Source organism: Bufo bufo, chromosome 2 (genome assembly GCF_905171765.1).
Source record: "Bufo bufo chromosome 2, aBufBuf1.1, whole genome shotgun sequence".
In the NCBI taxonomy this organism is placed as follows: domain Eukaryota; kingdom Metazoa; phylum Chordata; class Amphibia; order Anura; family Bufonidae; genus Bufo; species Bufo bufo.
The window spans coordinates 278,746,438-278,771,211 of record NC_053390.1 but is presented as its reverse complement, the minus strand read 5'-3'; the positions used below and the strand labels follow the sequence as shown (position 1 = coordinate 278,771,211).

Below are 24,774 nucleotides of genomic sequence, written 5' to 3'. Positions count from 1 at the left end.
TGGAAGCCTCCGCCTATCAGTGTAATGATATAAACTAACAGTCTTTGCCCTGCCCAATACAGCGTAGGGCAAGGGAGAGCATCGGAGCATGAATGTTCCTGTCAGAAGGGCCGGTGGGGTGAAAATGGGGATGTGTCCGGGTTCAGCTCTGAACCTGGACAACCCCTTTAAGAGAATTATTACTTGGCAGAGGGGTCATCACGCACTTGTATAAGTTTGTATTCGTCTTTTTTTGTGTTTCAGTTAGGCTAGATTCACATTTGTAGTGGAGGTTCTGCATGCAGCAGTATTTTTGTGCTTCTGAATTATAATCAGGGGTCTGCTGGGCCCCGTTGATGTGAATTAATTTTTTATTAAATTTTTCTGTTCTTTCACGGAACAGTAAAACGGAAAAATACACCACAGATGTGAACCTAACCCTTAGGCCCCTTTCACACGAGTGTGACGAATTGGCTCCGGATGCTTTCAGGGTGCGTTCAGTTAAACTCGCACCATTTTGCAAGCAGGTTCAGTCAGTTTTGTCTGCGATTGCGTTGAGTTGTTCAGTTTTTTTCCGCGGGGATGCAATGCGTTTTGATGCGTTTTTCACGCGCGTGATAAAAAACTAAAGGTTTACAAACAACATCTCTTAGCAACCATCAGTGAAAAACGCATTGCACCCACACTTGCTTCCTGATGCAATGCGTGTTTAACTGAAGCCCCATTCACTTCTATGGGGCCAGGGCTGCGTGAAAAACACAGAATATAGAACATGCTGCGTTTTTCACACAACGCAGAACTGATGCGTGAAAAAAAAACGCTTATGTACATAGACCCATTGAAATGAATGGGTGAGGATTCAGTGCGGGTGCTATGCGTTCACGTCACGCATTGCACCCACGCGGAAAACTCGCTCGTGTGAAAGGGGCCTAAGGTTTCATGCAGACACCCGTGTCTGTATTTTGCTCATTAACAAAGCAAATTCGCAAAATATGGATACCTTCCGTGTTTTTTTTACAATACAAACAAGAACAGGACATGTTCTATGATATGCTAAGTGGCCACACGGATTCGCAAAAATTCTGGATAAGTGTATGGCCCCATAGAAATGTATAGGTCGGTGTGCTATCTGCATAAAAATGCTCGTAGAACCAGATGAAAAATATGGTTGTGCACATGAGGACTTATGAGTATGGCCAATATCACTGGCACATTATGATGTGTTTGGGTAATAATATAATGTTACTGTTTCTTCAGAAATGAGGACGGGAACTGCAGCAATCTTAAAAGGATTGTACAGGAATCCAAAAGTATCCGCTTTCCTCCAAAAATCCCACCTTGTGTCTGGTATTACAGCTCGGCTGAACAGAACATGGCTGAGCTGCAGTACCCCCTACAACCAGGTGTGGTGCTGGTTTTAAAACAAAGCAGTCATACCCTGGACCACCCCTTTAATTGTCACATTTTGAGTGAAGCAGGATGGGACACCGGGGTGGGTTCAGGGCCTCTGGTTAGCTTATGGAAGCCCCTGTTGGGATCAGTGCGCTGCATTTTACTGAATATTTATTTAGAATTGCTGTTCTTTTCCTTTTTAATATCTTCTTTAGATTATTTGCTGGTAATGATCTTTCGGATGTCCAGGCTTTCACTGCTGCATTGGAGGCATCCTGGCAGGAATAGGGTTTCCTATTGCAGTTCTCTGTTAATGTGCATACCAGCTCGCTTCTACTAAAGATTTTTCCTCTACAATCTTCTTACGTGTAATATTGTAGCAATATTCCTAATTATTGGAATCCTCTTAGTATTAACAGTCACTTAATTGCAACGGATTAGCCAAAATTACTCGCTCCTTAGTCTTATTGAGCTGGAGGATTTTGTCTGAGAGCTGGCTCATGTCCAATTTTTCACCAGCTCTAGGAAAATAAATTGGGCAGTTGCCAAATTTTTACAAGGCAAAGGTCCAGTAGATAATTAAGTGTACTCTAAAACTCCAGTAAATGGCAAAAAAGCCCTTGACTGGTCTCTGGATAGGGTAACCCTATAGTATGCCATGTACAGTACTTCCTGTCCCGAAATATCCGTTGCTTCACTACCCTGACTTACAACTAAACCAGCCACAGTAACGGAATATTCTCTAATTACTGTATGTCATGTCTGACACTGAGGTCTTAGTCTCACAACAGTGAAAAATGGCCGCACGACAACTTTTTTCATTTTCATTTTTTTTTTTATGTCCATCACGCGGCTGTTTTTAGGACAATCATAGTAAGTCTCTTCAAGGAGATTCAGCGCCTGCCTATACTTCTGTGTTTCCTAGCTATCTCACCAGTAGTTCTGTTGCATTCAGTGAAGCAGTATTGTACATGGATGTTAGTTACACCAATAGACCTCTCATTGTAGCTCTGGAGGTGCAAAAATTGAAAGCCAAATGGGGCGTGTAAAGTGGTGGTTGTTGTCGTCTTTTTAGCCTCAGTGACCTACACTAAATGAAAATGATTTAATTTATATATTGGAAAACCAAGGATCCAGAACTGCCATTCTCCGACCTGTGGACTTTATTGAAATGTACACATGCAATAAAAAAAAAGACTGAGTTTTCTTGACGCGTTTCAGGCAAAAGAGTAAAATCTCACACAGAGTAACAGGTAAAATACACGTTTGCAAAATCGGGTAGCCAGCAGGGAGTCAACACATACATGATCAGGTGAATATCATTAGGCCTCCACAGGTTCATGACAAATTGTTCACAAAGAGGAGGAGACGCCTAAAAACAATGCTTTATATACACAACATATTCAAAAATGACGTCTGTCACCGCTCACCCTACAATAAAGTGCATGATATATCATAATTGAATATCTATTATGATATATCATGCACTTTATTGTTGGGTGAGCGGTGACAGACGTCATTTTTGAATATGTTGTGTATATAAAGCATTGTTTTTTTAGGCGTCTCGCCCTCTTTGTGAACAATTTGTCATGAACCTGTGGATGCCTAATATTCACCTGTATGTGTTGACTCCCTATTGGCTACCTGGCTCGTGTATTTTACCTGTTACTCTGTGTGAGATTTTATTCTTTTGACAAAGGGCTAGTGTTGCCCGAAACGCGTCAAGAAAACTCAGTCTTTTTTTTTAATTGCATGTGTACATTTCAATGAAGTCTACAGGTCGGAGAATGGCAGTTCTGGATCCTTGTTTTCCAATTTGGGAATAGTCGCTCGCCATGACACGCCGTACCTACTGACATACGATTTAATTCTGGGTTGGAGCTGGTAAGTGAGTTTTTCCTTCCATATATTCTTTTAATTTATATATTATATCGTGTTTTAGTAACCGAATGGGAACCTACATAAAAATAATAAGAAATAATATTCCCAACAGGATATTGAAGAGCTGGATCCACGGGGCCGGACACCATTGCACCTCGCGGTCTCCTTAGGACATCTGGAGTCTGCTAGGGTGCTTCTCAGGCATAAGGCAGATGTCACAAAAGAAAACCGGGATGGCTGGACCGGTAAATCAGAATCTATACATTTTATACCACCACATGTTTATGGCCTCTGTTGCAAGATGCCAGGACGTTAAATGGAAGCCTCTGACTTGTGCCATAAAGTGGGATCCGCCATTGTTAAAAAAAAAAAAAAATACTGGGTACTACACTATTCTATACATTTTTTCATATACCAGTCAAATGGGGGAAGGCTAAAAAGACCCTTTTTTTTGCCCCTCGTCTGGCTAATGTAACCCTGTGGACACGTCTGTACATCTGAAGCTGTCCCACTAAGGATATGTCACAAGCTTGACATGAACATAGCTGCTGAATGTATCTCCTGCTCTGAAGCTCTCATTGCCCCATTCCTTCTTGGCCCTTTACCAAATCGGTACGTTGCTGGGTCTGGCAGAATCCTTATTTAATAGACGTTTTACTGCACATATTCTCAGTATATTATTTCTCCTCAAAGATGTCCATTGGTTGAAGTGCCTGGTCAGATGGCTGCACTCCTCTGTTCCAGAATTTCCTATCTCGGTGTTTGACAGTTCATCCTTCACACATTGGCATTGTTTGATCCAAATTGCCTCCCACATATTCACATCAGCAGCTAGTTAGGATGTTACATCGATTGGTGTCCAAAGAATATTGCTTTGGCAAACATCAACTTATGAGGCACAATGGGGTATCTGGTCCAGAACTTTATAGGGGCTGTCTCACTTCAGCAAGTGGCATTTATCATGTAGAGAAAGTTAATACAAGGCACTTACTAATGTATTGGGATTGTCCATATTGCTTCCTTTGCTGGCTGGATTCATTTTTCCATCACATTATACACTGCTCGTTTCCATGGTTACGACCACCCTGCAATCCAGCAGCTGTGGCCGTGCTTGCACACTATAGGAAAAAGTGCTGGCCTATCTGGTGGCTAGGACCATGGGAGCTCACATAGACTGGGGCTTTTTTTTCTATTGCGTGCAAGCATGGCCACCGCTGCTGGACTACAGGGTGGTCGTAACCATGGAGACGTGTATGATGTGATGGAAAAATGAATCCAGTAAAGGAGGCAAGAATGGCAATGACAAAACATTAGTAACTGCCTTGTATTAACTTTCTGTACATGATAAATGCTATTTGCTGAATTGAGACAGCCCCTTTAACCAATGTTCATGCACACTCCTTTTTGGTAAAGGGCTTTACATAAGGCTTTTGACCAGACTCTGTGTGCTCTTCGTTCCAGGGATCACATTGTGGTTCCTAGCGGTATTCAGCATGGCCAAAATAAGCCAGCAGGATAAACCATGTTAAAACATTTATACTGCCTGGTAGGGTTAATCCTGCTGATTAAAAGTAACTATATGGTCAAAATCCATTGCGGTCCAATGTCAGTCAGACCTACACTGAACAGATATTGATGGCCTATTCTGAGGATTGGCCAACAGTGTTTAAAATCCTAGAAAACCCCATTAAAAAGTATCCATCACCAAACAGGCCGTTTTATTTTAGGGTGATACATTTGGTTTACACAAGAATTTTTACGGTGACCTGCCGTACAAGACAAGCATTCTTGTGAAGAAAATCTAGTTTACAGCATCACTAGATAGGTCACCATTGGCTTTTATCTTTTACATTGCATGTTATTATTTCTTCCAGTTTTGCATGAAGCTGTGAGCACCGGAGACCCAGAGATGGTGCAGATGGTTCTGCAGTACCGAGAATTTCACAAGGCGTCTACAGCCCTTGGAGGAGTTCCTGAGCTCCTTAATAAAACATTGGAGGTGAGCTCAGTTTTGCTGCAGTTTTTTCATGCACTTCTGCCATGATGCATTAGTTTTATGGGTCACTGCTGCCATTTTACCTCCCATGGTAAATATATTCTCAAAATTGTGTCCCAAATTCCATGAAGTGACTGGAACACCCTAACCACACTCCCAGGGAGTGTGAGTTTGGGTTTGGTTGTGTTTTTAAAGCCAAATCCCAGGTCTAAAATAGTTGCGTGACAACAAGTTGCAGATGTGTCCAACAAATGTTTTTGGTCATGCAACTTTTCTGAGGCTTGCTGTCCCTCAAAAATATGTTGCTGTGTATCCTGGTGTCTTTCTCTTAGGCCCCTTTCACACGGGCGAGTTTTCCGCGCGGGTGCAATGCGTGAGGTGAACGCATTGCACCCGCACTGAATCCGGACCCATTCATTTCTATGTGCACATGAGCGGTGATTTTCACGCAACGCAAACCCCATAGAAGTGAATGGGGCTGCTTGAAAATCGCAAGCAAGTGCGGATACGGTGCGATTTTCACGCATGGTTGCTAAGATGACAGTCTATTCACTGTATTATTTTCCTTTATAACATGGTTATAAGGGAAAATAATAGCAATCTTTAATACAGAATGCTTAGTAGAAGGTCAATTGAGGGTTAAAAAATAAAAAAAATTAACTCATCTCCTCCTCTTGATCGCGTAGTTGCCGATCTCTTCTTACTACTTTAATCATGAGCTGCCGGCTAAAGGACCTGTGGTGACATCACATCACATGGCCCAATCACAATTGGACCATGTGATGAGCTCAGTGACGTCACCACAGGTCCTTTGACATGTCCTGAAGAAAGAACAGGAGACCGGCAGCTACGCAATCAATTGGAGGAGGTTTATTTTTTTTAACCCTCAATTGACCTTCTACTAAGCATTCTGTATTAAAGAATGCTATTATTTTCCCTTATAACCATGTTATAAGGGAAAATAATTACATCTACACAACACCGAACCCAAACCTGAACTTCAGTGAAGAAGTCCGGGTCTGGGTACCACATTCAGTTTTTTATCACGCGCGTGCAAAACGCATTGCACCCGCGTGATAAAAACTGAACAACGGAACGCAATCGCAGTCAAAACTGATTGCAATTGCGTACCTACTTGCGCGGGTTTGCCGCAATTCACCTGGGGCGCATCCGGACCTAATCCGGACACGCTTGTCTGCAAGGGGCCTTAGTGAATGTGATTAAATCCAGAGGCTGAAGACTATAGGCCTAGTCCGGAGAACAGCTAAGAGTTTGTCTACAATTGTATCCACCCTAGGGAAACCTCTGTGAGCTAAATACATCAATCGCACATAGTCTCCCCTAGCGTAATAGTTTGTCGCAAGCAAACAGAGATCTTGAAAATGGCGGGAAATTGAAATCAGAGTATATTGGTGAGTTGCCCATTTTTACATTATACAGTTATGTCTACACTAGAAACCCTCTTGTTCCTAAATATAGGCTGGAATGAGTTAAAATAGTTCTATTTTTATTTCCTTTAGCCTTACTACATACACATCAATGTTTAGTTTCACACTAGCAATTTTAGATCTGTTCACTGCCAGATCGCTCTACATTCTGGCATTGCCCGAAGCTAGCGCATCGCCGTCCGGCTCCATTCACTATAATGGGGACCAGCGGAGATCCGTCCGATTCTCACCATGTTTGCCAGGTTGAGGCCAGATCTGCATCTGTCCCCATTTTAGTGAATGGGCCCAGCGGGTGTCAGGTAGCGTCTGGCAATGCCGGATCCAGACATCTCCGGCAGGCTGAGATGTCTAACACCAGTGTAAAACTAGCCTAACAAAGAAAAGTCAGCCTGTTATGTATCCCTTATCGCACTATTATTTTTTCCCCCTCAGGCTTCTGATTTCTATGTGGAAATGAAGTGGGAGTTCACAAGTTGGGGTAAGCGGATACCGATTTATGCAGGTTACCAGTTAAATTTATATTCTTACATCAAACCCTAAATCCCCCATAGAAGTCACTTTTGGTATTTAGTTTGTTAGTACTGTACTTTATGCTGTCTTTACTTCCATTGCATACTCCCTTAACTATAGCCATTAGTAACATAATCTTCTGTGTATACAAATGTAACCTAATAATTAATACACATAGCCACCTTCATGCAACTTTGCAGCAAACAATGATTATTAGCAAAAATTCAAAGTTGCAACTAAAATGCATACTCTGACCGAGATCTTATGCAAAACATAGCCTGTAAAAAAACTGTAAGGTGTGAGGCCTTCATACATACTACACCTGTCGACTGTACACTCAAGGCTGCATGTGTTAAATTGAATCGCAGGAATGCACCGTGTAAATTTTGCATGCAAGTATTGGGAATTATGTAGTACGTACAGTACAGACCAAAAGTTTGGACACACCTTCTCATTCAAAGAGTTTTCTTTATTTTGATGCCTATGAAGGCATCAAAACTATGAATTAACATATGTGGAATTATATACATAACAAACAAGTGTGAAACAACTGAAAATATGTAATATTCTAGGTTCTTCAAAGTAGCCACCTTTTTGCTTTGATTACTGCTTTGCACACTCTTGGCATTCTCTTGATGAGCTTCAAGAGGTAGACTTCACTTCACAGGTGTGCCCTGTCAGGTTTAATAAGTGGGATTTCTTGCCTTATAAATGGGGTTGGGACCATCAGTTGCGTTGAGGAGAAGTCGGGTGGATACACAGCTGATAGTCCTACTGAATAGACTGTTAGAATTTGTATTATGGCAAGAAAAAAGCAGCTAAGTAAAGAAAAACGAGTGGCCATCATTACTTTAAGAAATGAAGGTCAGTCAGTCAGCCGAAAAATTGGGAAAACTTTTAAAGTAAGGGCTATTTGACCATGAAGGAGAGTGATGGGGTGCTGCGCCAGATGACCTGGCCTCCACAGTCACCGGACCTGAACCCAATCGAGATGGTTTGGGGTGAGCTGGATTGCAGAGTGAAGGCAAAAGGGCAAGTGCTAAGCATCTCTGGGAACTCCTTCAAGACTGTTGGAAGACCATTTCAGGGGACTACCTCTTGAAGATCATCAAGAGAATGCCAAGAGTGTGCAAAGCAGTAATCAAAGCAAAAGGTGGCTACTTTGAAGAACCTAGAATATGACATATTTTCAGTTGTTTCACACTTGTTTGTTATGTATATAACTCCACATGTGTTAATTCATAGTTTTGATGCCTTCATAGTCATGAAAATAAAGAAAACTCTTTGAATGAGAAGGTGTGTCCAAACTTTTGGTCTGTACTGTATATAATTTTCATCCCTCTATACAAACAATGATACATTCCTAAGGGTCCATTCACACGTCCGTAGTGCATTGCGGATCCGCAATACACCCGGCCGGCACCCCCATAGAAATGCCTATTCTTGTCCGCAATTGCGGACAAGAATAGGACATGCTCTATTTTTTTCCGGGGCTGCGCTCCGGAAATGCCGATGTGGAGAGCACATGGTGTGCTCTCCGCATCCATTCAGTCCCCATAGAGAATAAATGGGTCCGCGCAATTGCGGACGTGTGAATGGAGCCTAAACCTCATATAATGCTTTAACTAAAACCGCTTTTAGACAGGTATAATATGGGTGCTATATTATGTACACAACACCTGACTCTCCTGTAGTTAATCAGAAAATGAGTTAGGTCACCATACTACTGGTTCTGATGAATCCCAGGAGATCTGGGTGTTGCATTCATAATATGGGCACAAAAAAGCCCCTGAAATACACCCCCCAAAAAGTGTCTGAATACTATTGTTAGAGAGAAAAAAAAACTGTAATTGAAAATGATCTTTTACGGCGACATTGAGTGAAATGTTTTCCATCTGTCAAAAATAGATTACAAATTTCTCTTTAGGGTACTTTCACACTAGCGTTTTAGTTACCGGAAAAAACGCTTCCGTTTTGTACCCATTAATTGTCAATGGGGACAAAACTGAACAGAACAGAATGCTCCAAAATGCATTCCTTTCCGTTTCGTTGCGTTCCCATACCGGAGAGAAAACCGCAACATGCTGTAGTTCGTTTTGCGTCCTGGGATGCGGAGCAAGATGGATGCATGACCCCCAATGCAAGTCAATAGGGACGGATCCGGTTTCTCTTCCACAATAGAAAACGGATCCGTCCTCTATTGACTTTCAGTGGAGTTCATGACAGATCTGTCTTGGCAATGTTAAAGATAATACAACCGGATCCGTTCATAACGGATGCAGATTGTTGTATTATCATTAACTGAAGCGTTTTTGCTGAACCCTGCCGGATCAAGTAAAAACACTAGTGGGAAAGTAGCCTTAGTGATGATTGTGATCTCTATTACTGCAGTGTGTAACAGGTATGGCTAGAGAAGCGGTCTGTATATTTTACTGTATAGATCAGGTATATGCAGGATAGGGACAGTGTAAAATGTTAACTTTATTGATGTCTGTATTGTGGTGCGGCTTATTTGGCGCTGTGATCCGGACAGTGGTAAACATCCTGGTCATGGCGTCAAACTAAATGTATAGACCTAGAGGGGTCATTAGAAAGACAGACATATGAGATATGTCCTTGGTAGGGAAAGGTTTAAAGCACCTGCTTCCCCGTACACCATAACCATTAGAGCTTTCTGCATACATATCCTGTGATATTGGATATTGAGGCAACATAGTAAGCATTGCAAATGCTGACGTTCACACTGCAAAAATAGCAGTTTTTTGTCCCCAAAATTTTTTGGGTGTTAAAATATATACAGTACAAAATATGAAATGCTTATGCCTTCTCTTGCAGTTCCATTGTTGTCCAGGGTGTGTCCCAGTGATGTTTGTCGGATATGGAAAAGCGGTGCCAAGCTTCGTGTTGATGCCACTCTGTTAGGTTTTGAGAATATGAGCTGGATCCGTGGAAAGCATAGCTTTATATTTAAAGAAGAAGGTGAGATCTTACATATTCATATTTTCTGCTTCTACAGGGGTATACATTTTAGCTTAAAGAGTCACGGTTCTTTAATACAATTAAATTTTATAGAGAGTGGTGTAATTTCATTTAAAAATATGCCTGCATCCACCTGAAAAACGGCTGTAAAGTCATGGCCACTAGGGGTCCCACTTCCACCTAATTCGCAGTCCACTGCCTGTCGTCAGGCAAGATACTTTCCTAATAACGGAGACATAGAATATGGCTCACCGGAAATGGGGGCATGTCAGAGCTAGCTGAGATTGTGAGCCTGATAAAAGAACTGCTTCTACACCGCATCACGGACCCACTTACTTCAATGGGTCCGCAATCTGGAGGTGCTGTGCGGAATGGAGGCATGGAACCCCACAGAAGCACTACGGAGTGCCTCTGCACCGCAGAACTTGTTCTATTTTTTTTTGTGGTGCAGAAAGATCACAGACCCATTCAAGTTGAATGGGTCTGGATCCGTTGCAGCAGCCGCACGCATAGTGCCCGTGCATTGGGGACCACAAATTACGGTCCCCAATGCACAAAATGGTTGAGCAACGGCCGTGTACAAGAGGTTTAAGTGTGATTTTATTTTTTTTCCCTCCTTATCTTTTCTGCAGCTCCGCAGCTGAAAACAAACCTAGTGGGAAGTAAGGGGAAGAAGGTCACAGCAGTACAATGCTGGCATATTTCACAGAAGGGAGGCATTCCCTGCTTCTGAGTGAAGTGCATCTAGCTGTGCAGCTCAAACTGAGAATAATATGGCTGAAAGAGACATTAGGGAGTACCTGAAAAGACTTGTTCTTTCACAGTTATGATTGTACAAAGAAGCACAGCCATTGTGACATGCAAACTTATTTTGAAAACTCTGGTACGCTTTAAAAAGTAACTAAACTTTTTCTTCAAGTTTAAAAAAAAAAAAAATGTCCCAAATGCCATAAAGAAAGTTTCTAATATACTTTTATTTCTTGATTTTGACTTTTTACTAAAGATATTTCTCACCCATGTTCATTGGGGGACACAGAGACCGTGGGTATAGCTATGTCCTCTAGTGATCTCCTGAAGATGTTTTATTTTAGTTTATTTTTTTCCCCTTCTTTTTCAGATGGGCAAACAGGGATGCCTCGCCTCCCTGTTCTCCCGGGGTCGAGTTGCGCCAGTGCCGGTGTCCCGCACTGCTGCCTCCCCCACAGAAGACAAGGTGGACCAGGGCAGCCTCCCTCCCCTGCATCCCGCCAGCCATGGGGTCACCCATCCAAGCCCCCCCTTCCAGCTTCCTGCCAATACGGTGCCAGTAGCTGAAGGGGTGACCCTGCTGGACCAGAGGAGGGGTGAAGATGGCGGCAGGAGAGAGAAGAGAGGTGAGTACACGGGACTAGGTGAGTATTTAACCCTCTGGGTTGGTCCCCCCTCCCTCTTGGTGGCAATAGTCTGCGACCAGACAGGGCTTCAGCATAGCCCAGCACCCCTGAAGCATTCCCCTCCGGCACTGGCCGTTTGGTTGATTGAGGAGGACATAGGGGGTTAATTCCCTCAGTTTTTGGCGCCAAATTAGGTGGACTATGTAACTCCCTAGTGCTAATTCCTTATTTACATGCAGGGAGCGGAGCGCAGCAAGGAGCGGCACATATTCCACTCACCGACATGGCGGCATTTACCTGTCTCCACCCCTTCGGGAGCGGATGCCGGGCGCGTCGCTCCTGAGGGGGTTTAACCACCCTGCGTTCGGCCGGCCCCGCTTCGGTGCTTCGGCCGCGATTTTTTGCCGCCCTGCTCAAAGAATATGGCGGCCAGCAGGGCGGCCGTTCACACATGCGGAGGAGCTCCGCCCTCTAACACCTTCCACATTTACGCCGCCGCTCCGGGAAGGGGTTAACCGCCCTGCGTTCAACCGGCCGCGATTTTTGCCGCCCGCTCAAAAAATATGGCGGCCAGCAGGGCAGACGGTCATACCTACGGAGGAGACTCCGCTCCCTGACACCTCCCACATTACACCCCTTGGAGCGGGGGGGGGGGGGCGCACTCTGGCGCCAATTCTTCCCGCCCTTCTCCCCCTCCCCCAGTCGCCTGCTGAGCCACTGCCTTAACCCTTCATGGCCACCCACCATTCTTAGGCTGGCACCTGATTATCTGGGGCCCTTCCCCTAAGTACACTGTACATGAGTGGAGGATTTAACCCCTTACTGACTCTTGTCATTGAGGCCGGCTTTCTAGTTTTATAAAATAAATAAATAATAATATAGGACATGTCCGTCCATACGGGTCCCCCTCCTCAGCCACGCTCGCGTAATTCCCAAAACCGCCTCCGGGCCGTTTGGTTGATGATTCTCCACATGCGCAATCCAGTGATGGACCCCTGCAGGATCCAATCCGTCCTCCGGGGCCGTTTGGTGATGAATTTCCACCTGGGCAATCCAGTGAGGGACCGCTGCAGGATCCAGGATCCCAATCCGTCCTTCCGGGCCGTTTGGTTGATGATTTTCCACCTGCGCAATCCAGTGACGGACCACTGCAGGATCCCAATCCGTCCTCCTGGACCGTTTGGTTGATGATTCTCCACCTGCAAAATCCAGTGACGGACCACCGCAGGGTTGGTTGATTATTCTTCACCTGCGCAACTCAGTGAAGGATCTCTGCAGGATCCCAATCTGCCCTACGGGGCCGTTTGGTTGATAAATTCTCCACCTGCGCCATACAGTGGAGGACCTCTGGGATTCCCAATCCACCCTCCTGGTCGTTGGTTAATAATTCTCCACCTGCGCAATCCAGTGGGGTCCGCTAAAATCTCCCATCCACCCTCCGGGGGTTCTTTGGTTGATAATGCTCCACCTTCGCAATCCGGTGGAGAGACTTCTGGGAGTTTCCGTTCCACCCTCGGGTGGTTTGGTTGATAAGTCCCCGCCTGCGCAGTCCACAACTGCCAGGGGCGACATTCTGAAGGGTAGCTCTACGCGCAAGCGAACCGCAGCAGGACAATCTTCTCCTCGAATATTTCCGCTCCCCTACTCTTCCTCCCTAAAAATCATGCTCAGACACACCCTCCCTCACTGGGGCGGGTCCGTCCAGAAAGAGGGGAGAATCTCTGATTCGGATCCTGATATGAGTCCGAAGCAATCTTCCAGAGATTGCGTCTAGGTGGCCAACAGTACTGTCGTATGCATTACCCACTTCCTTTGGTGGTGTAACTGCACTACTTCAGGATACAGAGCCTGCTTTATACATTGTCCCCTACCATAGGTGGACTAAGTACAATGACTTGGGGTTCGGGACCTGCCATATGCGGATCCATCGGTGGCGCGATTACATTGTCACTGGTTACATTATGTGCTGTATGCATTACCCCCTTAGGTGCTCTATTGCACTCCACGGGGTACAGGACTCGCCATATGCGCTAGTTCGCTCTGGGCATTCGCCTGCCTTCTTAGGTGGGGTATGCTCCCTACCACTGACCAGTATTTGCCGTATGCTCACACCTTCCTTAGGTAGCTAATTACTCTACCATTGAATACGGTTCCGACTGTCCGCTATCCTTCCATAGGCGGAGTGTTGCACATCACCGTGGTTCCGTCGCATTTCCCCCTTCCGCTAGTGATCCACTAGCGGGGAGTAACTAAACATCTTCTGCGGCACTACGGCTCTAGGTGCCTTCGCTTATTTCCAAGAGGGCGTGGCTACAGTTGGTTCTCGCAGGCGCCCGACACTCTTACCCTAGTGTTATATGGGTGCCACCAGTGGATACGGTGGGTATTCATCGTTACATCCTTCTTTTGGTGCTGGTTTCGCACCTGATTATGACATCCTCTGTCTTCCAGGGGGTTCCTAGCATCACTTGTAGGTCTTACAGACCTCCCCCCATCTCCATGGGCCTCTGTTGCTCCGGTCGGTCCTGATATTGTCCGCATCAATACGTAATACATACTCCGTTGTACATACCTAGTGAGTATGTTCCAGCGTGTCGACTCTTTTCGCTGACTCCGTATTCTCTATCCACCACTCCCCATTCTCTGGGGAAGTGGTTATGCTGGCGACTCTGATTTAGCTCCTACAACTTGTTTTCCTCCACAGGTGCGGCTTGTCGCTAATGTTTGAGTTCATGGTCGCTGCGGTGGGACATCCTCCTCTGGTAGGGGTCCTACCCTGGAGCTAGCTTGGCAGTTGCACCTGTTCAGCGCCCTTCCAGGTAGAATTTTTAGGGTTAGCTCCACATAACTGGGGAAGTGTGGCATGTGGTTTCTATGGATAGTATCGGGCCTCTCCCTCAGTTTTTGCGTTGCCGGGGCAAGCGCTGGCTACCACTGTGGTAGCGGTATTATTTTCCCTACATGCTTGGGTTCTTACTGCACAGCCCCTCGCTAGGCGGTGGACTCTTTAGCACCGGATCGGTTGCTTCTACGGGTGTTCCCTCCTCTGCTGGGATATGGGGCTGGCATTGCCGTGTGACTTCACTTGCCTGGCTTCCTTCTCGGGCGGAGTTCTTTTGGCACGGCCGCTTGATCTTTGGCTATTTCTGTATAGCGTCGGTCTCTTACAGGGTAGGGGCTTAGACCTAGCCTATTGCTTCTCCTGTCTTTCCCCCTCTGGCTCATGGTTCATTGTCACCCCGTATGCCTTGGTAGTTCCTATGTTGCTACCTTCCCTCACCTGCGTTGCATGGGGTTTTCGTTTGGTGCCTTTCTATTCCAGACCTGATCTGGTCCTAACTGGTGGGCTGTCCCGCCCTCCACATTCTTCCTCCTACAGGGACTCTTCCATTGGTCCGGGTGTGCTAACGGTATCTGCACAAGGGCTTCCGCCTTCTCTCCAGAGCCAGAGTTCCGGAAGCATCCGCCATGGAGGTCCTGATTCTCCTTGGCGGGAGTTTCTTCCCCTCCTTCTCAGGGTTCTACGGAAGGTCCGGATGGAGGACATTCAGACATATCCTAGTCGCTCCGAAACTGACTCGTCGTGCGTGATACGCCGACCTCGTTCTCCTGGAGACGTCCCTTGGTCACTGCCACTAAGAGACGTCCTTCTTTCAAGGGATTCAGTCTTACATGACCTTTTCAATGACGGCGTGGCTATTGAAACCGCCGTTCTAACGTCGAGAGGGTTTTTCGGCGGATACCTTCCTCACTATGATTCAGGACAAAAAGTCTGCATCGCCAGTATCTATTATGGGACCTGCAGGTCCTTCTGAGGCTTCTCTGAAGCCAAGATGTCCCCCTCACTTTGGGGTTTTCTCTCTCCTTTCTACTTTAAGGGTTGGACCTTTTTGTTTAGCCCTTGTTTCCTTGATGGGTCAGGTGTTGGCGCTTCCGTCTTGGGCAGCCTTCCAGGTTCCCTGGTGCCGTGGGAATTTTCTTTCAAGGAGCGGCACATATGGTTCCTCTGTACAGTCCTTACAGCCTTGGGATCTGAATATGGTTTTCTCAGCATTCCTTCTTCTCCCGAAGGTAGTCTCTGACTTCCATAGCACGTTCCTTTCCTTCGCGCCCTACTTAAGGGAGTTACATTATGGACGTTGTCAGTGCTCTACTCATTATTAGCAGCCTCCCGTCCCTCTCGGTGTACGGACCCCCTTTTTCTCTCAGGAGGGTCATCGCTGGGGATTAGCGGCCCCCAAAGGGTTGCCAATTGCACGTTGGATTCGGTCTGGCAGTGCTGCAGCTTACCGCGCTCGGAGCGGGGTTCCACCCTTAGGTGTCACGGCTCACTCCCCTAAAGTGGTGGGCGCTTCTTGGGCTAGGAGGAATCGCGCTTTGGCTGCACAGTAATGTAAGGTCCTCCTTGCACATGTTCGCCAGAAGTTGCCAGGTGCATACTTCTGCATTGATGGTCGCTGCGTGGGCCGCGTGGTCTTGCAGGCGACAGTTCTTAGTTGACTGCATGGGCGCTTGCTTCATGGGTCTGTGGTTTTCCCTCCCTGTTGGACTGCTCTCGGACGTCCCATGGTCTCTGTGTCCCCCAATGAATATGGGCGAGAAAACGAGATTTTGTAAAACTTACCAGTAAAATCTCTTTCTCGCTCTTCATTGGGGGACACAGCACCCACCCAGTATTGTTGTTCGGCCACAGTTGTGGCTGTTGCTAGTTAGAACCTGGTTCGGTTCTTGGCATTGTTGCTGTTCCACATTGTTTCGTTGGTTTACTTGTTTCTCCTACTGCTTCTCACAAACTGAAGCTCTCTCTCCAGGCTGGAGGGGGTATAGCTGCCAGGGGAGGAGCTAACAGCTTTATCTAGTGTCAACGCCTCCTAGAGGACATAGCTATACCCACGGTCTCTGTGTCCCCCAATGAAGAGCGAGAAAGAGATTTTACTGGTAAGTTTTACAAAATCTTGTTTTCCCCCTAAAGCCCTGGTTTTCAGCGCGCTTCAAATTCACTCTTCTGGCACATCGCTGACTTGTCAGCAGTGTACGGAGTACCGACAAGTCATGCATGTAAGCCTGTAGCTTAGTGAAGCAGTCACAGACAGGAGCCCGCTCCACTCAGCTAATCCTGGCATAGCACGTGTTTACAGGGTACCCATGTGCTATGCCAGCATTTAGCCACCCTGGGGGGGGCACAGGCAGAAGCAGCAATGTGTTCTCCTGCCTGTACTCTGTTTTCTGCGGCTCCATTGATATTTGTATTACAATTAGTATTACAATTCTGGAGCATGTTTTATTAGAACTCTGCTTTGTGCCATTCCTTAGTTAGGCTAAAATCACAGAGAAAAGATAATCAATAAAGATAAAAACATCCTGCACGATATGATAGATAAATATGCGGATGCCCATGGCTATATTTATGAAAAAAATCACAGAAAATAATGCACCAACCCAACAGATGCAAGCATTACATATGGACTAAGCCCTATAAAACCTGAGACTCTCAGCCAATATATTTTGATCAAAACACATCTGTGCCCACCTACCCGTGCCAAGGCGGTCTCAGTCAGGCAGGTACTACTGTAAACCTACCTATGCTACTTTCACATATGTGTCTTCCTTTCAGGAAGAAAACGCTTCAGTTCGATTTAATACAACCGGCTGCATCCGTTCCGTTGAGATGTGGTTGTATTAAATTGAGAATAAACAAATCATTGTAAGTCAATGGGCGCCAGTACCGTTTTTTCCTGTCCAAAATACCGGATCCGGCACCATTGACTTACATTGTTTTTAGTACCGGATCCGGCTTGTTCAGTTTCGCAAACCGGACACAAAACCGCAGTGTGCACTGATTTTGTGTCTGGTCACAGAACGCAACAAACCTGAACGAAATGTATCCTGATGCGTTCCATTCCGGTTTGTTCAGTTTTGTCCCAATTGACAATGAATCGGGACAAAACTCAAGCTTTTTCCTCTGATTTTGAGGTTTCCATAGCCTTTAAATTCATTTTCTCAAGCCCCCTGCAATCCATCACCACCACTTTGTCCCCTCTGCCTCTCTGTATTGTTTTGGCTACAACAGTGACATGGACTGCCTTCAGCAGTGTCATGCCATACACTGCTGAGTCCAATTATTGGCTTTAGCAGTCATGTGAGGTTTATGAGCACTTATTCTGTAACAGCATCCCTTCATTTAATCAAAAATTATTTGAAATCAGAAAACCCCTTTAACCACTTGTGGACCACCTATAGACTATCAGTGTATGGGTTTTTCACACTCTGCAAGGTCTGAGCATCCTTGCAGAGTTGTTAGCTTGATGGAAATCATTTAGCTGCAGTTGTCACAGACGACCTAGGTGTCTATCGAGGCAGAGATTATTATTATTATAATTTTTTTTAGTGTCCCTCCCTTCCCATCACTATATACATAGTTCTCAGTGTCGCTTCCTGCACTTGTCTTTGTGCTCATGTGATTGCTCAGCTCTGCGGTGTGTTTCAGGAAGCTGTGTTCCTCCTGTAACTGGAGCCTCAGTTACCGGAAAAATCTGCAATAAAAATAATGCAAAACTAAATAATGCTACATTCCCCCCTCCCCACCAAAATAAAGTAGTAAAAGAAAAAAAAAACTGACTACTAGCCCACATTGGTACTTCTAGCTCTGCTCCCACCGACCATAGTATATACTTATATCGCCTATATCAAAGCTGCTGTAACAAAAAGGAACATAATGTAAAAAACACTTTTTAGTTGCACTTTGTGCCTTAAAATAATTGTAAAAACAGACTTTTTTTTTACCCTGGTATAAAAAAACTAAAAACAAAAAATACTAAAATAACAATGGCACTAAAATAAACCTGTGTATCACTGATATGAGATGAAAACATTACTTAAAGGGAACCTGTCACCGGGATTTTGGGCATAGAGCTGAGGACAAGGGTTGCTAGATGGCCGCTAGCACATCCGCAATACCCAGTCCCCATAGCTCTGTGTGCTTTTATTGTGTAAAAAAAATGATTTGATCCATATGCAAATTAACATGAGATGAGTCAGAGCTTGAAAATATGACTCTTCTCTGGTCACAGAAGTAAGATATGACTCTTTTATGTTAATTTGCATATGTATCAAATCGTTTTTTTTTACACAATAACAGCACACAGAGCTATGGGGACTGGATATTGCGGATGTGCTAGCGGCCATCTAGCAACCCATGTCCTCAGCTCTATACATCAAGTCCCGGTGACAGGTTCTCTTTAAATAACAAAACAGAAGAAGAAAGTTATGGCTTTTGAAGACGCATGTACTAAAAAATTCCAAAAATTTGATAAAGGGGAGAAGTAACTGGTCTGGTCTTGAAATGGTTAAATGCCCGTAGTGGAGATGGATACGTCTGTGTCCTGTTGGATTAGGAATCATACAGTGGTCACAATCCATTACGGAGAATGAAGACCCGGTGGCTGCTTTTGCCATATTGGTGGTCAGTCCGTGTGATTGTCCTGAGCGGCAGTCACCCCCACACAGTGCATCAGCGTGTCCCTACTCCACTTCTGGTGAACATTTTGTGACTTCATTATGTGTGCTTCAATCATTTATTGATAAGTTCATTGTAGAATATGGACCTTTTTAAGATGAGCTTTTCAGGGCTGATTAACCTTCAGAAGGATAAGGCTTTATTTCATGTTGAGAGCTTTTTAAATCTGATTTCCCAGTTAATGCTATGAAGAAACAAACAGACTTCCAATGTCCACAGATAACTGGGCAGAGCTGATGGAGATCAACCATGACGACAGGACAGTCACCAAGGAACGCTTTGACATCTCACAGGAAATAGAGGGCATTACTTTGGATTCCATGCAGCCAGCAGAGCGGGAAGTCACCAAGAGACTCACCTCTCCTGTTATTAACACTTCCCTGGATACAACTTCAATTGCCTTTGAAAGGTAGCCCAGTGTACTGCAATGTGCTCCTCTCCACATAGGGTTTTGGGGGTGATGGGGTTTCAGAACTGTAGACTGAAAAGTGTAAAGACGCTTGTTTTTAGTGGCTTCCATGATACTCTTAACACACTCCTTTAGCATATTATTCTGGCTATTGATCCAAAATTTTTACATTTAGGCTTAAAGGGGTTGTCCGACTTAGGGTTGTTGCGATACCAACATTTTTATTCTATTTCGATACCATAAAAAAGTATTGCGATACTCGATACCATTCGATACCCCTCGAAAAAATAAAACGCCAAAAAAGCAGCGTGCATTCCGCATTTTATGGAACGTCCAGCCCATAATCGAACAATCCGATCCTATATTTTGGGGTGACAAAAATAATGGCGAATCGCGTGGTGTTTTTAGTTTTTTTTTTCTGTTACGGCATTCACTGCATAGGAGATTTTTATATATAATTAATAGTTCACACTTTTTTGGGCGTGACGATATGTAATATTTTTATTGTTATATATATATATATATATATATATATATATATATATATATTATATGTAAAGTTGGGAAATGAGGGTGATTTCAACTTTATATCTATTTTTTTATTTGACTTTTTTTTTTTTACTATTTCTCCCCTTAGGGGCTAAAACCTGGGATCTTTTCATCCCTTGTCCTATTCACCCTAGTAGAGCTCTATTATGGTGAATAGGACTTCACACTCTCCCTGCTGCCCTGTGCATAGTACACACAGCAGCAGGGAGCTTACCATGGCAGCCAGGGCTTCAGTAGCGTCCTGGCTGCCATGGTAACCGATCGGAGCCCCAAGATTACACTGCTGGGGCTCCGATCAGAAGCTGCTACTGCCACCAATGAGAAGGGGAGGGGACCCTGTGGCCACTGCCACCAATGACTTTAATACTGGGGGGGGGGGTGCACTGTGCCACCAATATTTTTAGTACTGGGGGAAGGGGGCACTTGAACGGGAGCAGCACTGCAGTAACCAGCTTTGTCCACTACACAATGGACCGAGCTGTGTAGTTCGCGGTGGTGTGGGGTATTGGAAAGCACGATCATACAGCAGTGCTGCTCAGAGTGCTCTGCACTGTTGGCTTTCGTCGGCTGTATTTGGCGTTTCCAGCATGTGATGTACAGATCCACAGAAAGTATATGGGATCCGCACTCTGGAAAAGCTGAGCAAAGCAGATGAAACCCGACAGTGCAGAGTGCTCTGAGCTTATGCTTTCACCAAACATTTAGGTCCCCTATATAGGGATGTGCCAGTCGGGAGCAGTTATCAGCTCCCCACTGACTAAAGGTCCATTCACACGTCCGTATGCATTTTGCAGACTGCACATCGCCGGCACTCTCTGAGAAAATGCCTTTTCTTGTCCGCAATTGCGGACAAGAATAGGACATGTTCTATTTTTTTGCGGATCCGGAAGTGCAGATCCGCAAATGCGGATGTGGACAGCACATTCCGGGCCCCATTGAAAATGAATGGGCCCGCACCTGTTCCGCAAAATTGCGGAACGGATGTGGACCCATTTTGCGGACGTGTGAATGGACCCTTAGGGCTCATGCACACGACTGCTGTCGGCCGGTGCCCATATTGTGGCCCGCTTGAATGGGTCCTGCAATCCGGAAGGTGTGGTGCGGAACGGAGGCACGGAACCCCACAGAAGCACTACAGAGTGCTTCCGTGGGTTTTCTGTCTGTACCTTCCGCACCGCAAAAAAGTAGTGCATGTAAGATAAAGTTACAGAACCCCTTTAAGGTTTGTTCACATCTGCACTAAATATTTCTATTGTTCTGCTCCATTATAAGCCAAAAATGGCGCCCAACAGACCCGTTGGGTCTCCATCAAGGAGCCTGGCATTTTATTGGACAATTGCATAACATTTGGTGTTATTTTGTCTGGCTTGTAATAGAATCTGTGACAGAGGCTGTAACCTATCCTGTAATGCTGATGTGACCGAAGCCTTAATGGAACCAGTTATAACTGAGGGGAGACCAACCAGATAATGCAATTTTGTACGCAGTAGTTTCAATCTGTTTCCATACTAAGATTTTTATGTATAACAGAGGCAATTTAGGGATCGTTTTTAAGAAAGGCGAAATCTTGCAGTTTTTGTAATAATTCTTCTCTTTGCAGAACAAAGTCTGGATTCTGGGGCTGGAGGACTGACAAAGCAGAAATGGTTAATGGGTATGAAGCCAAGGTAATTCCTGGATGTAATGGTTGTGTCCATTGCATACATTTCCACATATACAATGCATTGAAACTCTGAATTTTTTTATTTTGGCTCAAAGCCGTAACAGAACTACCGGTTAAATGTGAAGAAAGTGAAAGGGTATGAAGGCTTTCAAAATGCACTGTAAATAATGATTTCCTTTCCATTAGGTTTACTCTGCAAATAATGTAAATGTTGTTACAAAAACACGGACAGAACATTTAACAGAAGACGAAAAGTCTCGGTATAAAGGTAACGGAATCAGTTTTCTTGTATTTTTAAAATCATCTATGCTTAATTATTTGGAGTATACCATATCATATTCTTTATGTTTATCATTTATTTCTTTGTAAACCAGGGTCCAGTTAATTATATTTCTAAGGATTGACTATCAGTTTTGTAGTCCTGGAAAACCCCTTTAAGACTATTATTCCAAAAGGTCCCATATTTGCTGAGCCACATTTTATACCATAGGTCTTTTGTTATGACACACTTTTATATATAAAGGCTATGTACATTTTGGGGGCAATTTTTTTATTATTGCGTTGTACTGATTTTGAGCCAAAATGATTTTTTTAAATTTGTCTTTATTAAAATGTAAAACCTTTTTCTCTGCACAGGGCTGAGATTCTCTAGTACCAGGCTCTGCATTTTTACTCTTTCCCATAAGGCAACTCACCTGACTGACTTTTTGTCTGTGATCTCTGACATGAATTATAGCGATTACTGATAAGAATGTGGCTTAAAGAGGACCTTTCACCTTGAAAAACATTGTGAACTAAGTATGCTGCCATATAGAGCGGCGCCCAGGGATCTCACTGCCCTTACTATTATCCCTGGGCGCCGCTCCGTTCTCCCGTTATGCCCTCCGGTATCTTCTCTCACTAAGTTATAGTAGGCGGTGTCTGCCCTTGTCCTGTGGGCGTCTCCCCCTCCTAGGCTGCAGCGCTGGCCAATCGCAGCGCACAGCTCACAGCCTGGAAGTTTTTTTTCTCCCAGGCTGTGAGCTGTGCGCTGCGATTGGCCAGCGCTACAGCCTAGGAGAAGGAGACGCCCACAGGACAAGGGCAGACACCGCCTACTATAACTTAGTGAGAGAAGATACCGGAGGTTATAACGGGAGAATGGAGCGGCGCCCAGGGATAATATTAAGTGCAGTGAGATCCCTGGGTGCCGCTCTACATGGCAGAATACTTAGTTCACAATGTTTTTCAAGGTGAAAGGTCCTCTTTAAATAAGTGTTTATGACCTTTTAGTAATTTAGAGATATGGTTTATTAGATGACCGAAAGTATAAAAGTACCTTCACACAGCTAGAAAAACGGGTAACCCTTTGTGACAGAATGGCAAAATATTTTTAATAAAGAACAATTGAAAAAAATATTATTTAGCCCAAAATGAGCAAAATGCAATCATAAAAAATTGCCCCCAAAAGTGGACACGGCCTTTAACTACTATGTTAACTTAAAGGGGTTGTCTCACTTCAGCAAATGGCATTTATCATGTAGACAACGTTAATACAAGGCACTTACTAATGTATTGTGATTCTCCGTACTGCCTCCTCTGCTGGCTTGATTCATTGTTACATCGCATTATACATTGCTTGTTCCCAGGGGTTACGGCCATGTTGCAGTCCAGTAGCGGTGGCCGTGCTTAAACACTACACTGCGTGCAGAATTATTAGGCAAATGAGTATTTTGACCACATCATCCTCTTTATGCATGTTGTCTTACTCCAAGCTGTATAGGCTCGAAAGCCTACTACCAATTAAGCATATTAGGTGATGTGCATCTCTGTAATGAGAAGGGGTGTGGTCTAATGACATCAACACCCTATAGCAGGTGTGCATAATTATTAGACAACTTCCTTTCCTTTGGCAAAATGGGTCAAAAGAAGGACTTGACAGGCTCAGAAAAGTCAAAAATAGTGAGATATCTTGCAGAGGGATGCAGCACTCTTAAAATTGCAAAGCTTCTGAAGTGTGATCATTGAACAATCAAGCGTTTCATTCAAAATAGTCAACAGGGTCGCAAGAAGCGTGTGGAAAAACCAAGGCGCAAAATAACTGCCCATGAACTGAGAAAAGTCAAGCGTGCAGCTGCCAAGATGCCACTTGCCACCAGTTTGGCCATATTTCAGAGCTGCAACATCACTGGAGTGCCCAAAAGCACAAGGTGTGCAGTACTCAGTGACATGGCCAAGGTAAGAAAGGCTGAAAGACGACCACCACTGAACAAGACACACAAGCTGAAACGTCAAGACTGGGCCAAGAAATATCTCAAGACTAAGGTTTTATGGACTGATGAAATGAGAGTGAGTCTTGATGGGCCAGATGGATGGGCCCGTGGCTGGATTGGTAAAGGGCAGAGAGCTCCAGTCCGACTCAGACGCCAGCAAGGTGGAGGTGGAGTACTGGTTTGGGCTGGTATCATCAAAGATGAGCTTGTGGGGCCTTTTCTGGTTGAGGATGGAGTCAAGCTCAACTCCCAGTCCTACTGCCAGTTTCTGGAAGACACCTTCTTCAAGCAGTGGTACAGGAAGAAGTCTGCATCCTTCAAGAAAAACATGATTTTCATGCAGGACAATGCTCCATCACACGCGTCCAAGTACTCCACAGCGTGGCTGGCAAGAAAGGGTATAAAAGAAGAAAATCTAATGACATGGCCTCCTTGTTCACCTGATCTGAACCCCATTGAGAACCTGTGGTCCATCATCAAATGTGAGATTTACAAGGAGGGAAAACAGTACACCTCTCTGAACAGTGTCTGGGAGGCTGTGGTTGCTGCTGCACGCAATGTTGATGGTGAACAGATCAAAACACTGACAGAATCCATGGATGGCAGGCTTTTGAGTGTCCTTGCAAAGAAAGGTGGCTATATTGGTCACTGATTTGTTTTTGTTTTGTTTTTGAATGTCAGAAATGTATATTTGTGAATGTTGAGATGTTATATTGGTTTCACTGGTAAAAATAAATAATTGAAATGGGTATATATTTGTTTTTTGTTAAGTTGCCTAATAATTATGCACAGTAATAGTCACCTGCACACACAGATATCCCCCTAAA

At 44.7% G+C, this 24,774-nt stretch overlaps 1 protein-coding gene across 3 annotated transcripts in view; it reads left to right on the top strand.

The window, feature by feature from the left end:
• The window catches only part of ANKRD13A (ankyrin repeat domain 13A), a 45,467-nt gene that overhangs the window by 7,180 nt on the left and 13,513 nt on the right, over positions 1–24,774 (top strand). For all 3 annotated transcript variants that reach the window (XM_040416574.1, XM_040416575.1, XM_040416576.1), the window contains exons 3-9: positions 3,365–3,497; positions 5,127–5,251; positions 7,129–7,174; positions 10,042–10,185; positions 19,294–19,483; positions 21,633–21,699; positions 21,882–21,963. In XM_040416574.1, the coding sequence (XP_040272508.1) occupies positions 3,365–3,497; positions 5,127–5,251; positions 7,129–7,174; positions 10,042–10,185; positions 19,294–19,483; positions 21,633–21,699; positions 21,882–21,963 (787 nt within the window). The remainder of the gene's footprint in view (positions 1–3,364; positions 3,498–5,126; positions 5,252–7,128; positions 7,175–10,041; positions 10,186–19,293; positions 19,484–21,632; positions 21,700–21,881; positions 21,964–24,774) is intronic.